Genomic DNA, 15,905 nt, shown 5'->3' on the forward strand with positions numbered 1-15,905 from the left:
ACGTGATTATTTGTAGCTTTCCCTAGCCCCCATTCAAAGGTATTTTGCACATTCCCGTTGGGATCAAGAATGATAAGTTTTATTCTATATGCTCTCATTTTCAATATTGGTGACTCTAATTTCTAGTATTTTTTCGAACAACTATGCTATCCCCACATTTTATTGATTTTATTATTAGTAATTGTTTTGAAAGTTCTGCTCAGTATTTGAATGTTGATTCTGGAACAGGATAGATGTTTGAGTATCTTCAGGAGAGAGGATTCAAGATCAGTGCAAGCTGCTGCGTTGGCTCCGCTGCTGTCAATTTTGGAGTTAAGTATGGAGGAGGGTGAACCTGTGGAGTTTTCTCTGGATTGGAAATGCGCAGAGTCATTGCTGGTGGAGTTTAGGAAAGCTAAGACGTGTGGAACATGTATTTTACTTACTTTATTCTGACATAGTACTGTACAAAAATGATCAAGGGTTAGGATTTCAATAAAGCCAAATCAAGCCAAAATCATAAGAGAGTAGAATTTGTAATGCAAAAGCATTGCTGAATGAAGCACATTTCTTTATAAATATTACTTCCAACTCATTTCTGTTTCTTGCAAATGGTTTGACTGATTTCGTGGATGGTTTCATTCCGTCTTTCTGCAGTGAGGTCAAACATTTTAGTGTTAATCGGCTATGCAGTTGAAAGGTTTCCTCATTCATTTGGAGAAGAGAATTTGAATACCATCCTGAAAATATCCCTTGATACTCTTGAAGAACAACTTCATCAAACAGGAAAAGACCCAGTTTATATCTTGGTTTCGGGTGCCATCAAATGTTTGGACTCATTACTCATTTGGTTTGACAAGACCTTGCCGGCAGGAGGTACACTTTTTTTTCCTTTCGATTTTTCTTTTACTAGTAAAGGGTCAGGGCAGTCAAACTAAATGCTGCATGTTATGATTTTTTTTAAATAAAAGGTACTCAGGAATGGCCTTATTTTACTTGTCTGCCATGTCCATTACTTGGTGTGAATTGGTATATATTGTCATCAGATGCATCTTTAAGTTTAAACATGTGAATGTCAAAGCTTCTTGCATTGTTGCCACTGTTGAGGTGTCTAACATAGAGAATATATTAACAAGAACCTGTTCTATGAGATAGAATGGTATCATAGTGGTATAGGTGTTCATGCTGTTGCTGCTGTCCAATTCTTGTGCCTATAGTACATTGATTTTGTACTTGGAACATTTGCACTTAACTATGGGAGATTAATCATCCAAATTCAAATTTAAAAAATGCAGATTGTATTGGTTAGTTTTGTGTAATATGTGGTAGCAGTAACCATGGGACTGTGGATTTTATGTTACAAGAATAAGACATGGGAAATATAACAAGAAATGGCAACAAAAGGCTTTCTGCATAAGAAACAGTACCCTGTAGATCGTATGGTTCTAAAGCCTTGTTCCTCTATTGGGCATAGGGGTGTGTGCAAGAATAATTTCACATAAGATCTCCACAAAATTAGAAGTATTTAACGAATATCAAAAGAATAATAGTTGTAAATCATAATTTTGTATCATATGTTTGTCTGAATAGTGCAATATGAAGCAATGGAGGATTGCATTTGCATTGTGGAACATGTCAAGATTTAAGGAACAAGACTCTAGATTCCAGAAACTTAGAAACTATCCAGATTTAAAAAAGTCCCAACTCCATGGAAGAATATTGTTCACAGTGTGTATGAATAACGTGTGCATATTCTCTCTTCATTTATTATGTTTGTGTGGAAAAAGATTATGCAGTTATTCATCGTTTTCTTAATGTGGTTTTGATAATAGATATGAGAGAGGGCTAGCAAAATTTGTGACCAAAGCTTTAACTCAGTGCAGGGTCTGTAGAAAACTCGAGGAAAATATATTCATATATTGAGCAGGTGATACACTTTCGAGAAGATTTAAAACGGTATGAAATGGTAAAAGGTAAGCATTTTATATTGTATTGTAAAATGTAAATGTTCTTCACTTCTGGTCTCCTAGTCTCTTAGTGTGCCCAGTATTAACATACAAATATGAAGAAAATTTTCAACTATACATGCATTATATATATATATTGCTTTCTAGGCTATAAAACAGTTTAATTTTAAAGATTAAGGTTGTATACAATTTTTTGTTGTTGACTTATAGAAAACTATATGTTGTAGCCAGTGACAAAAGCATTATTCTCTTTTTGGACATAAAAGTTTTTTTAATCCCAGGTAAAATTTCTCGTAATTTTATTGAAGATAACAAAATTACAATTGTAGATACTGATTGGTATTTTAGTCTTCCTATAGTGGGCTCGATACAAAAAGGGAGCACCTATTCTTCCCTTACAAAATTTACAATTTTCAGCAAACTATCTTTTGCTTAAATAGCATATCTTTGGGAAGCTTGATTCACATAGAGTCAGCATCTAAGTTCTACGATCTAGAAAAGGAGTGGAAAAGACTGAAGTTCTACACATCAGTCCAAAAAAGACCAGATTTCAGATCATGTTCTGCAAGTTCAGTCTTCCAGAATCTCAGATATAGTAAGGAAGATAAAATTAGGATTCCTGAAAATGAGTAGTAATGTGCCCTCGTTAGAATTCAATTATTTCCTAGGTTCCTTCAGGCAGTTCCAAATTCCAATCCTTCCTTGGATATCTTATTAGCTTCAGAATTTTGTTCCCTGTACACATGAGCAAATGAAAAGTGAGAGAAAGCAGATTGTAGATTCTTTATGTCCTGAAATAAAGGCCGCAGTAAGTAATTTCACAAGATAAAGCCCCCCTTTCATCCATTGTATAACAAAGGTAAAGTTCCCACGATTTGAATATGTGGGACTTCATTTTCAAAATCAAGGATAAGGACCGTCTTGAGTGCCAAGAGTTCACTTAAGCTTATTGTGGCTTTTGCATCGAAACTTATCTGATCTTAGGTTTTGAACTAAAGTCCCAGGGTCTTCCCAATCTAACCAATTATACAACTTGGGTGGAAAAACATTCTTACATTTGTGAACCTTGGTAGCAATTATAGTCTATCCCATCACCTTTGCTTGTTAAAATGCATTATCCTGATTGCAGTTGTTGGATAATGCTTTTGCCATATCTCCAATAACGACTGCAGTCTCCTCCTCTATCAGATTCAATCTCAGGTGGTAGGTACATTATGATTTTGACAAGACTCCAGATGAGATGATCACTGGACTAGTCTAGATTGATTGGCATTCCAATGGATTGTCTGAAAAAATCCACAATGCCCTCTATCACTGGTGATGGACTCCTAATCACCTCACCTTAGATTGAATCATGTCATTGCCACTTACCAACTTGCATAAACCCTATCTCCATCCCCCATATCCCTCCACTCAAATTATACAATCACTTGTACATCTTGCAAACAATGTTATCCTCTGGATGGGTGTCAGTTTGGAGATAAATACTTGCTCAGAATGTTATGATTTATGTTCATCGAAGTTTATTGCAATTGGCATCTAAAATAGAGATTGAGCTTGAAAAGCCTTGTTGAAAACCCCAACATTTGATGGTGGCCAAATTTCACTCCACAGAATCTAGTCAGAGTAGATCCATGCCAACGTAGTATGCTGAGCAGTGTAATTATCTTGGAGACATTTAAATCACAACAAATAAATGTTCGCACCAAAATCACAAGAAACAAATGTTTGCAACAAAAGCATGACAAAATGAGCATGATACCATAAAAATATGGATCACCCTAGTCAACGAATTTGATGCCACGTGTAGAGATGCAACTCCTCTATGGGATTAAAGCCCTATGATCGTTGAGAGTATTGATCTCAGTTGCATCCTTAATTCCCATTAAGTTCGTTTGCCTCCACTCTAGTACAACCCATGACTCCTAGATCGAATCATGTTGCTACCCACAACACAACATAAATCAAATAATCAAAATATTAACTTTAATGGAACATATTGCATATATATTATATGAATTGTAACATAATATTTTTTGTTTTGTTTTTTGTTTTTTTTCCATGAGAAATATCTTTATATTCCATATGAAGATTATACATGTTTTGGTCCTCTAGGGACTGCTTAACAAAGTTGGAAGCCATTACAACAAATACTCGTTATGAGCTTGTTGTTGCCTTAACCCACACCTGGGATTATCGTGGAGAAAGGGCTTAACTCCACTTGGTGTGGCCTTGGGGGGGAAAATTGAGATTGTCATTCAATTTTCAACTCCAAAGTCTAGGTTCGCTCCTAGTCGAAGCCAAAGGGGGTAGTCCCTAAAAGATATCTAAGGTTCAACTAGCTAGCAAGTCATTTTTATAGGAGTTAATACAAGATGATCAAAACACACTTTAAAATATAGTATCCAATTACATTTACAATCTTAATGAGCACATGCATCCACAAAATAAATATGGGAAGATAAGACCAGTGCCCCAATGTAATCACTTGCTAAATTATTCCAAGTAAAGATACACTTCTGCAAAAGAAAAGCTTGGAAAGAAGAAAACATCCCACGAGATAGATGCTTCCATCTAACTTTAGCAAGTGCAACAACTTCAAAAATGCTTGAGAATGAAATAAATGTTCATCAACTTGAAAATCCTTACTCAAGATAAATGACCATTTCCAAATAAGAGCATATGAAACAAAAGTTCAAATATTGATGATGCTTTGTAGTGTACTCGCTGTAGTGTGATGAGATTATCTTGATAAATTTTAAGTTAGTCCTAAATTCTAAAGGAGGTTTTAAAGAACTTCGTTTCCCCATACCTCACCCTCACCTAGGTCTTGATCTCAGAGTGAGGAGTCAATAGGGAATGGAGGGTTTGTCAATTTTAGATAACAATGGTATGTTCTATGCTTAGCACAATTTATTTCAATGTTCTTTAGCAACCCAATAACAATATCCAATTATTTCAAGTAGCAATCACATCAACCATTAATCACATTGACAGTAAATGCAGATAGAACATAAAAGCAAACACAGAAGACAAGAGGGCACTAGATGTGGCAGATGCTAGGGAAAACCCCAATGTGGGGAAAACCCTTTGATCAAATCTTCTTATTATTATTCAATAGTTCAGTAGAGAGAGAGTACAAAAGTTAAATAGACTAGCCCAATAAAGTCTAATCATCCTTGTCAATTTCTACAGTCAACTATAGTCAAACTTCAACCCTAACAAAAAAGTCAACACTGGTCAAATCAACAACAAAACACCTCCTTTGAAGCTCGGTCAAAGGCAGTCCAATTCAGCCTCCAACAAGGGTTAAACTTTCAAAGTCAACCCAAAACAGTGCCACGAACCTTCAAACTCGGTCAAACAACAGCCAGTCCTGCGATCAAACAGGCCTGCTGTCAACACAGGTCAAACGGTCCCAAACTCCTCGATTTTTGTGCCAATCAATGTGGCCTCAAGAGAGTGAAATTCTGCTTTCAAAAACGTAGTCAAATTCGGTCAAAACAACAGTGGTCAATGCTGGTCAACAGTTTGAAATTTCAGTTCTGTTTTAGCCTTAAAATCTGTCCTCCTAGCCACACGTGTGAGAGAGGGAAAGAAGATGCCCAAGCTATACAAACCAATCCGATGAAGAGAGAGAAGAATGTGTGAGCGAATGATGTTCAAATGAGGTGTGAGGTCTTTTCTATTTATACACTTTGTTGTGGGTGAAGAGAAACATCTATTGGGCTTCTTGAGCCTACATTAAGCTGAGACCGACTTGAACAATTTGTACATGTGAGAGAATAAATTCGAATTCACACTTCTGCTTGTTCGAATGAGATGATCTTTATATCAATCTTGGACCTCTCGAAAAGAGGAATCCAATGCAATAGTCATCTCCATCATATGAGTTGTCCCAAGGTGAAATTTGGCCCTAGTTTCCAATTTTAACACTCCCTTTCAACTAGAGATAATTCCACCATCCAATGCATCTGTTGTCATCATGCCATCTTGTCGTCATGTACCATCTTTGTCATCTCTGCTTTGCTCTCCTGAACTATGAAGTAATAATGAAGAAGAAGTGCGAGAGTGAGTCACAAGACCTTACCACTCTCCACTTACAAAAGTCAGTCCAGAGGTAGAACCTCAAATGATCCTAGATCAAGTTGTTGAACACCATGCATCCTAGTCATGGGGAATAAGACAGTACACGATGCATCCATTGGTAGTTCTATGGTCCCTAACCACTCTTCCCAAGTTCCAACTCGTTGGCCAGATGAGAGGAACCTCCCATGAGTCCCGGATTCCATGGGTATGATGTATGCAGGGGCATCTATAAGAGAAGGTGAACCACTGATCCTGCTCATATGCCACATGAGAAGGTGAACCACTCATCCTATGCATATGTCAATCGTAGGGGAAGGTGAACCACTCACCCTACACACATGTAAATCGTCATGGCGTATCAAAGGGGAAGGTAAACCACTCACCCTGTACATAGCGCACCACTAGGGGAAGGTGAACCACTCACCCTATGGTCGCTGATAGCTCCAAGAAGTACCCCAAGCCCCCAGGAGCTCCCAGAGCTCAGCGTACAACTCAGGCGGGACCCTCATAGGAGGGTCATTCCACGACTCCAAGTCTCTCTCGGAAGGTTAAGAATTTGACCTTCTCTAAGGGCTTTGTGAGAATGTCTGCGACCTGCTCATTTGTCCTGGTGTGTTGGAGCCTTATTGCTCCCCATTATACCATATCCCGGATAAAGTGGTAACTGATATCAATGTGCTTGGAGTAGTCGTGGAACATGAGATTCTCTGAAGGGCGAATCCCACTTTAGTTGTCGCAAAAGATCACGATGGTATCCAACACGTGCTCTAATAACTCACTGAAGAGCTTCCTCAACCAAACAACTTCACAACAGGCCATACTCAGGCCATACTCGTAGCAATGTATTCGGCCTCTACGGTGCTTAAAGCAACCGATTTCTGCTTCCTGGTCATCTAAGATATTGAAGTAGACCCCAAAGAGAAGCAACACCCAGACGTGCTCTTACGATCCACCACACCGCCAGCCCAGTCAACATCAATATATCCATGTCGCCTCAAATTCCTGGCAGTGTATCTCAGTCCATAATGGATTGTGCCCTAAAGATATCTCAAGAGATTCTTAGCAGCAATCTAATGAATTTGATGAGGGTCAACCATAAATTGACTCAATGTGTTCACAAGGAAGCATATGTCAGGATGAGAGTTTACCAAGAACATCAAGGCCCCCACAAGTTGACAATACTCAAAAGGGTTTGCTAATCCGGGCCCAACAACACTTCCACATAGCTTCTTGAAGTTGAGTTCCATCAGAGTAGACACAGACTTGCAATCCACCATCCCAAATCTCTCAAGCAACTTCATAATGTATTTTCTTTGAGAAAGGAAAATCTCACCTTGCTTTTGCCAGACCTCCAGCCCTAGGAATTAGTGCATCAGTCCTAGGTCCTTTTTTTCGAATTTGGAAGCCAACTCCTTCTTGCATTGGTTAATGAGAGGGTCATCACCTGTCAGAAAGAGATCATCCACATAAAGAACTAGAATGAGAGGTCTGCCCTTTTCAATCTTAAAGTATAGGTTTGGGTTTGCTTCACTCCTTGTAAAACCCAGCTTCATAATATAACTATCTATCCTTTCGTACCATGTCCTGGGGGCTTGCTTCAACCCATAGAGGGCTTTCTTCAACCTGCATACATGTGTCTTACGATCTTGAACTTCGAACCCCTCGGGTTGTTCTACATAGACTTCCTCCTTAAGCAAGCCATGCAAGAAAGCAATTTTGACTTCCATTTGGTGTAGGTTCCATCGTTGAGAGGCAACAAGGGCTATGATTGAACGAATAATGGTATATTGGGCAACCGGTGCAGATATCTCATCATAGTCCACTCCTTCCTTTTGTGAGAAGCCTCGAGCAACGAACCTGGCCTTGAACTTTTCAGCACTCCCATTAGCTCCATGTTTGATTTTGTAAAGCCATTTTGAAGTGACCACTGACTTGTCCTTGGGTCAAGAAACCACATCTTAGACATCATTCTTCATGATCGATTCATATTGCTCGTTCATTGCATCCTTCCAAACTTGGAGCTTCGCGGCTTCTTCGAATGTACATGGCTCAAATTGAACTATGGTACTCATAGCACGGCTTCTTCGAATGTACATGGCTCAGATTGAACTATGGTACTCATAGCAATTAATTATCCTTGGTACCTGTTCGACTTCTTGCTTTCATGAAATGTCCCCGAGGTGCAACATGTCTCTCAACATCTTCAAGAGTATCTTTGATCCACAAAGGTCTTTTCCTTGAAGTAGAGGGCTCACCAAGAGGTGGATCAATGGCATCCATCTGGCCTTCAACATCGGGCATCAGATCATCTGTCGGAGATTCATTTTGCTTTCTTGCATCATCATCACTGTCCTTCTTAGGGATAGGAAGATCTCAGACTTTCCCAAGGGAAAAATCTTCATCGAAGGTGACATCATGACTTATTTCCACTTCGCTTTGACCATGCACATAAATTCTATATGCTTTCGAAGTTTCACTGTAGCCTACAAATGTTCCTTTCTTCCCAAATGCATATAGCTTGTTTCTTTTCTCCTTCGGCACATGGAAATATACGGGACAACCAAAAATTTCAAAATGAGAAACATCAAGTTTCTTATAGGGGGAAACTTCTTCAGATGTCTTGAAGTCCAATGCTTTATGTGGACACCTATTTTGAACATATACAACGGTGTTGTCAACTTCTCCCCATAAGAATTTCGGTAGGCCTTGGTCATGAAGCATGGCACGGGTGGCCTCTACGATAGTTCGATTCTTTCTTTCAGCAACACCATTTTGCTCAGGAGTATATGCAGTAGTGGTCTCCCTCTTAATGCCAACTTCTCTACAATAGTCATTGAATTCATTTGACTCAACAGTGTGAGATCAGAGTAGCGTAGTAGCAACACAAGATGGTTTAGTTACTGTTGAAGAATGTAACTAGTTTCAATCTTCATAATTGTATTTGAGTCATAATGAAATGTCTTTATCAAAAGAAAGAAAAATAATTAATTACTATTATTATTATTATGACTTATTAAAGCATGGGTTTCATGCTTGGATCATCATATTTTAGGTCAAAGTCCCCATTGAGGACTTCTAGGTTTTGTCTTGAGTCATTAGAGTAATTTTTCATTTAAGGAGACCCTTACTTGGGCTTTTGAATCATGTAAAAATAATTAATATTGAGTAAAATAAGTCATTTGTCACCTCCACACCAAGTTGACCCTGACCTGATCAAGTCAGCCTACATGAGGGTAATTCAAACTCCAGAATAGGGTATATATACAAGGAGTTCGATTCATTTGGAGAACACCCTTACACAAGTTCGATATCCAAGAGGAGGCAGCAAAAAAAGTGCGAAATTCCAAGAGGAGGAGGAGATTTGTTGTAGAAGGAAAAACAAAGTTTTTGGGTTGCCTCTCTCTTAGACGCGTGGATTTACTGAGCTATTTGCTGGAAGGTCGAAGTTACTATTGGGTTGAAGTTTCTACTGGGTCGAAGATTCTGTTGGGTTGAAGTTTTGCTGGGCTACTGTCGGGTCGAAGTTTTGTTGGGTTACTGCTGGGTCAAAGTTCTGTTGGGTTGAAATTTTGTTGGGCTACTGTTGGGTCGAAGTTTTGTTCGGTTACTGTAGGGTCGAAGTTCTGTTGGGCTGAAGTCCTGTTGCTGCATCTAGGTCGAAGTTGTTGCTGGAAGGTTATCATTTGTAGAAGAAGGGAAGCGCTGACTTGGTGGTTGGAGGAATTCTGTGTCTAGGAGTCTTGAATCCATCTCGTGAAATTATTAAAGAAGAGTTGTTGACTAGGTTTTCCCCTAGATAGGGGTTTTTCCTTGGCTGTCCTCCTACATCTGGTATCTTTGATATTCGTGTTATTGTTATTGGTAATTGCTTGATGAACTACAATAAAAGAAAAACTCAAGAAAGTTAATAAGAACATAAGAATATCACAAGTGATTATCAACATAAAGAAAATCTTTTTGCCTTTCTGATTTTCTAACATGGTATTAGAGCTAAGGTGAAGAAGAAGGAGAAAGGTAGTTTGAAGATCTATTGAAAGGAGAATAAGGAAATCTCAAGAAGTTGAATAAGGGTCATCAAAGGGGATCATATAAGGAGAGAAGCCTACTATCTTCAAGAACCATGTCTAACTCAATAAAGGGAGAAAACAAATTAGAAGGAGCATCCAATTATAGGGCATGGAAAAAGAGGATAGATCTCATCCTCGAGAAGAATAAAGTCTTGGATCTAGTCAAAGGAAAAGTAAAGAAGCCTACAGATGAATCAAGTGAAGCAGTGAAAGCAAAGTTTAGAGAAACAAAGATTTTGGCCATGAGCCTAATAATGGATGGAATAAAGGATAACCTCATCCCATATATATCCAATATACATTACGCTTAAGAGATTTGGAATGATACTCCTAAATTTGAGAATGAATGCAATCAAGAATAAATATCCTTAGTAAGCAATAAGGAGAGTAAAGAAGGAAAAATCTCGAATGCCTATTCTGCTCATCACAAAAATAAAGGAACCTTCAAGAAGTCCAAAGGGCCAAGGAAGAAGATAAACCTATACAAGAATGAATGCTACAATTGTCACAAGATAGGTCACTATAGAAGTAATTGTCTTGAGAATCCAAGAAGAGATAGGGATCAAACAAACATTGCCGACAAAGGTTCACCAAAGAAGAAAAAGATAGAAGGGTCCAAAGTATCCCTTGAGATTGGATTGAGAGGGAGCTCTCACCACTTTTCAGAGACAAGTATCTTATTCCTTGTATTATCCTTTTTATATTTGGTTTCCTTCTCTTATCTAAATGTGCTTGTATTAGATGCTAATAACTTTTCCTTTTATATTTTCCTTGTTTAGGAAAAACTTGCTGATATGCTCAAGGGATATGGAGAAGATCTATTGGAATTGATGTCCCGTAAGGTTTGTCTAGAAAACAACTCAAAGTTATGTTCTAGATCATAAGTTTTGTTCTCTTCGTAATAAAGGTATATTCATCCATTCTAATGAATTTGCTTTACATTACTAACAAGTGTTATGTCTAGGATCTTTGAGTCTTAAAGATTCTTGTTTGGATGATTAATCATTATATTAAATATGCTCTCATTAAAACATCATATTTGTGGAACCCTAATAGGTTATCTGTAAAATCCTAACCTAAGGGTATGCTAATGTGAAAACCCTAGCCTACTTAGGCTCAAAAAATACTATTCTTTTGATGTTTGGGGTTTTGATGGTAATCTCATGTTTGGAGTTTTAGTATTGCTATGGAAACCCTAGTCCTTTAGGGCTAGATGATAATGTCTATGTGTTGAAATCCTAGACCTTTAGAGTTTTTGGAAAATTAGGGTTTGTTGTGTTATGTATTGAAACCCTATATCTTTAGGGTTTGGTAGGGTTTATAAGAAGGACCCTTATTTTAGCTAAGATGATGTCCTAGGAATAAATCTTCAGGTGTATGCTTGTTCGTCTGATTAAAACCCTAGTCCAATCGAGATCATTATATGTCTAACTTTAAATATATTGATATTTGTGTCTTGGGATTACCTAGTGGATATTGATATGCTTGTGCATGACTATGAAATCCTAGATATATGTGCTAACCTAATTGTTTATGTTCATAAGTTCTAGGGTTTGTAACTAAGCCCTAGTCAAAGTTTGACATTCTAGGATATGATGTGATGATATTGTTTCAAAAGTGATGATAAAATCTAGGGTTTACAAAAGGGCTGATCATATTGTTGAAACCTTAGATTGTGCTATGATTGGTTTTGATTGTTGAAGCTTAGTGTCTCATGTATGGAATCTAGGGTTTGTATTAAATCCTAGTAGAAGTCCAACATATGGATTCTAAATTTGTTGGATGCATTGTAGAACTATACTTGTTTGAATTGCTTCTATGGTTTGCAATATATTATAGTAGAGTATGTCATATCTCTAGAAGAAATATTGAGGCCCTAGATATAATGAGACTGATATGTTGAGTTACTAATGTGATCTAGGGGTTATAACCTAACCTGAGGAAGAAGTTGAGGTTTAAATGTATGTGTCTCTGGCTGATTATGAACCTAACTAAGTTTAGGTATTTGATGTCTAAAGTCCAATGCTTCCATTATTGTATGATTATGATATAGTTAACTTCATGCTTCTATATATGTATTTGTACTTGCTATCTAAATTATGTAGGTACATAATCTACAAAAGGTTGAAGATATTTGTAAGTAAAGTTGATTTGATTGATAAGCATGATGAAGGAAGTTATAGGAATGATGATGATCAAGATAAGAAGGATGGAAGCCATGAAAGTTTCTCCAATATCATAGAAAGAAGTTAATCTCCCCAAGTTAAGAGGGAGCCTGGACAAAGGAAAGAGTATATCTCCCAAGTTGAGAGGGAGGGCATATTATACTCATGATGGATACCTGAAGAAATTGGAGAATGCATATTGAGGTGCTACTAAAGAAGGAAAGCAAGATTTGGTTGCTGCATGTGAAGTAGGAAAGGAAGCTGAATAATTGAGGAAACCTTTATCAGGACTGGTTTGGGAAGAATCTAAGTCCTACTGTGATAGATTGTGAAGCAACATCAAGATGTTTGAAAACCCCAAAGGTATGTATTTACTTATGTATATTTGGAAGTTTGTCATTGATTGGGTTTGTGATTGTTTAGGTAAATCTCTCGAAGTTTTGGAAGCATGCTCGATGTTACCGATTTGTTTGATTGGGAGAGAGATTTGATGTGTTGAGGCATTGTGTGTGTAAGATGCTTGGTAGGACATTTGGCCGACCTATGTGTTGATGTCTAGTTCCCAAAGTAGGGAGGGTGGCGTTGGTCATAGACCTTGCATTACACACCTAGTTCCGTGGGTCGATGGTTAGAAAGTAAGCTTAATGGTACCGAGAGAGGCTGAAAGCAATGTTTTAAAAACTGTTTTTAAAAACCGGTTACCGGTCTAACCGGCCGGTTAGCAAGCCAGCTGGTCTAAACCGGCCAAAAAACCCGGTTTGAATGCCCATTTCTCCATTTTTTTGCCCTAACTGGTGAAAACCGGCCGGTTTTAGGCATGCCCACTGTAAAGTTAAAAAAGCATATTTCTGACTGTGTTTTAGGGTTTTTGGGGGGAAACTAAGGGTGTTTCAACCCTAACAATGTTGGCAATAAATGGTAATGTTAAATTCTTAAAGTAAAAGTGACATTTCCTTTAATTTTAATTTTCATCCTTTTACTTAAATTTTTAACATTACCATGAAATGACTCAGGATGTTTGAGAGTGGTTTCGACCTCATTGGATTTCATATGGAGAAACTAGAATTTTAGATTTCACTCAAAATTCAACAGACTTAATGGTTTTCAGGATTTCATGGTTTGGGGGTAAACAATAAATGCAATCGGAGCTCCAAATGATGAGCAAAACTCCCGATCTAGATCCCATTGTGTTGGACGATATTGATCCAACATCAGAATGGCTGGAGGAGACTGAAGAACCTGTGTTTGATGTTGATTTTGATATCGACATGGCTTTAGCGGGGGATGAAGCAGATTATGTGGTGGCATCAGAACCAGGATCAGTAGCGGCATCAAGGAAAGGCAAAGAACCAATGGAAGGCACTAGTCATGCAGGTCGACAAACTCGTGCTTCCATTAGGTCCACTTCTATTGTCATTGGTGGCATTGATACTGAGGTTGTAGATCAGGCTGAGGCATCCTCAGACTATGAACCAGATGATGTCTATGTAGCTCCTGATGATGATCCTGTGTCTAGTAGTGGTGATGAACTTGATGATTGATCATGTGTACACTGTAGACTTCTAGTAGGCCAATGGCCTCATAGCTTGCAACATTGTTTTTGGACTTTATAGGCCATTTAGAGCCTCATTTCTTATGTATTTTGCTATTTTGTCGATGATATGTATTGCACTCGGTGCCATTTTGATATATTCACCTTTACATGGTATATAAATGAGCAAACTTTGCATATTTTGTCTCTATTGGCTTGGAATCATGGTTTTACATCTTAAAAATAGTTTTGTTTCATTAAAAATTAATTATTTAATATATTTTTTTAAAACCGGTTAGTTTAGACCAAACCAGTCTCGGTTAGACCGGTTCCGGTCGGTAAACCGGTTCATTAGGTGGACCGGTCCGGTCACCGGTTCCGGTTTTAAAAACATTGGCTGAAAGCTTTAGTCCATGTTAGTCCCACCCAGATAGATTGCCCTGGTCAGGAATCTAGTTCGTGGCATTCCAAGTGCCTAAACTCTTCATGGTTCACGTGTTTTGAGATCTTCCATGTACTTGTATATGTATGTATGAATACCTCCCTAGTTAAGAGGGAATGTTGAAAAATGTAACTAGGTTCGGTCTTTATAATTGTACTTGAGTCATAATGAAATGTATTTATCAAAAGAAAGAAAAATAAATTATTATTAGTATTATTATGACTTATTAAAGCATCGGTTTCATGCTTGGGTCATCATGTTTTAGGTCAAAGTCCCCATTGAGGACTTCTAGGTTTTGTCTTGAGTCATTAGAGTCATTGTCTATTTAAAGAGACCCTTCTTGGGCTTTTGAACCATGTAAAAAGAATTAGTATTGAGTAAAATAAGTCATTTGTCACCTCCACACCAAGTCAGCACTTACGTGATCAAGTCGGCCTACACGAGGGTAATTCGAACTCCAGAAAAGGGAATATATACAAGCAGTTTGATTCATTTGGAGAACACTCTTATGCAAGTTCAATATCCAAGAGGAGGCAGAAAAAGTGCGAAATTCCAAGAGGATGAGGAAATTTCCTGGAGAAGGAAAAACAAAGTTTTTGGGTTATCTCTCTCTCACACGTGTGGATTTACTAAGCTATTCTCTGGAAGGTTGAAGTCACTGCTGGGTCGAAGTTTCTATTGGGTTGAAGATTCTGCTGGGTCGAAATTTCTATTGGGTCGATTTTTTGCTGGGCTACTCCTGGGTCGAAGTCATGTTGCTACATCTAGGTTGAAGTTGTTGCTGGAAGGTTATCATCTGCAGAAAAAGGGAAGGGCTGACTTGGTGGTTGGAGGAAGTCTGTGTCTAGGAACCTTGGATCATCTCATGAAATTATTGAAAAAGAATTGTTGACTGGGTTTTCCCCTAGATAGGGGTTTTGCCTTAGCTGTCCACCCACATTTGGTGTCTTTGATGTTCATGTTATTGGTAATTGCTTGATGGACTAAGATAAAAGAAGATCTCAATAGAGTTAATAAGAACATAAGAATATCATAAGTGATTATCATCGTAAAGAAAATATTTCTGCCCTTTTGATTATCTAACAGTTACAACATGTAGCAGGTGAATTAGAGATTGTGTGCAACTTGGATCAGTTTGGCTACAACATGTTCCCACAAACCAGCAGGTAGCTGATATAATCATGAAGGCCTTGGGTAGGTCTAAGTTTGTCTACCTCAGGGAGGAGATGGGTATAGTGGAGACCACCTTCCTTGCTAAGAGGGAGTGTTAGTTTTTGGTAGCAACAAACAAGTGTTCTAGTCTCTATGATGTCTAAGAGGCTAAGGAACACGAGATCTCCAAAACCTAGAAAAGTTTTTGCAAGAAAAGACTTGGAGACACCTCAATTAAATTAATTAGCCATAATTAAAATATTTCCTAAGTCTAACTTAGGAAAAGTGGTTAATTAAAGTGAATTAATTGAGGAAGTTCGATTTTGCTCTAGAGACTTCTATTGATGAAGTCAAATTGATCTTAGCCATCGGTTGAGATGTAATTGTGGCCGTTGGGACTCGAATGAGAGATTATAAGAGCAAGTTGAAGGGCTTGGAGAAGGCATCAATTATGAGTTGAGCAGTTCAACTACCTAGTTGCAGGTATCCAACAAGGGCGCAGTTGAAGCTAGG

General features: G+C 38.0%; 1 protein-coding gene across 1 annotated transcript in view; it reads left to right on the forward strand.

Annotated features, from left to right (window-relative positions):
* Positions 1-15,905, forward strand: part of LOC149217621 (uncharacterized) — a 221,477-nt gene that overhangs the window by 27,641 nt on the left and 177,931 nt on the right. The window contains exons 2-4 of the mRNA XM_089393011.1: positions 229-412; positions 637-855; positions 1,863-1,952. Of these exons, the coding sequence (XP_089249137.1) occupies positions 229-412; positions 637-855; positions 1,863-1,952 (493 nt within the window). The remainder of the gene's footprint in view (positions 1-228; positions 413-636; positions 856-1,862; positions 1,953-15,905) is intronic.

The sequence above is a fragment of the Pinus tabuliformis genome, chromosome 1_1 (genome assembly GCF_031772625.1).
Source record: "Pinus tabuliformis cultivar Carrire ecotype Pingquan chromosome 1_1, CPIR1, whole genome shotgun sequence".
In the NCBI taxonomy this organism is placed as follows: domain Eukaryota; kingdom Viridiplantae; phylum Streptophyta; class Pinopsida; order Pinales; family Pinaceae; genus Pinus; species Pinus tabuliformis.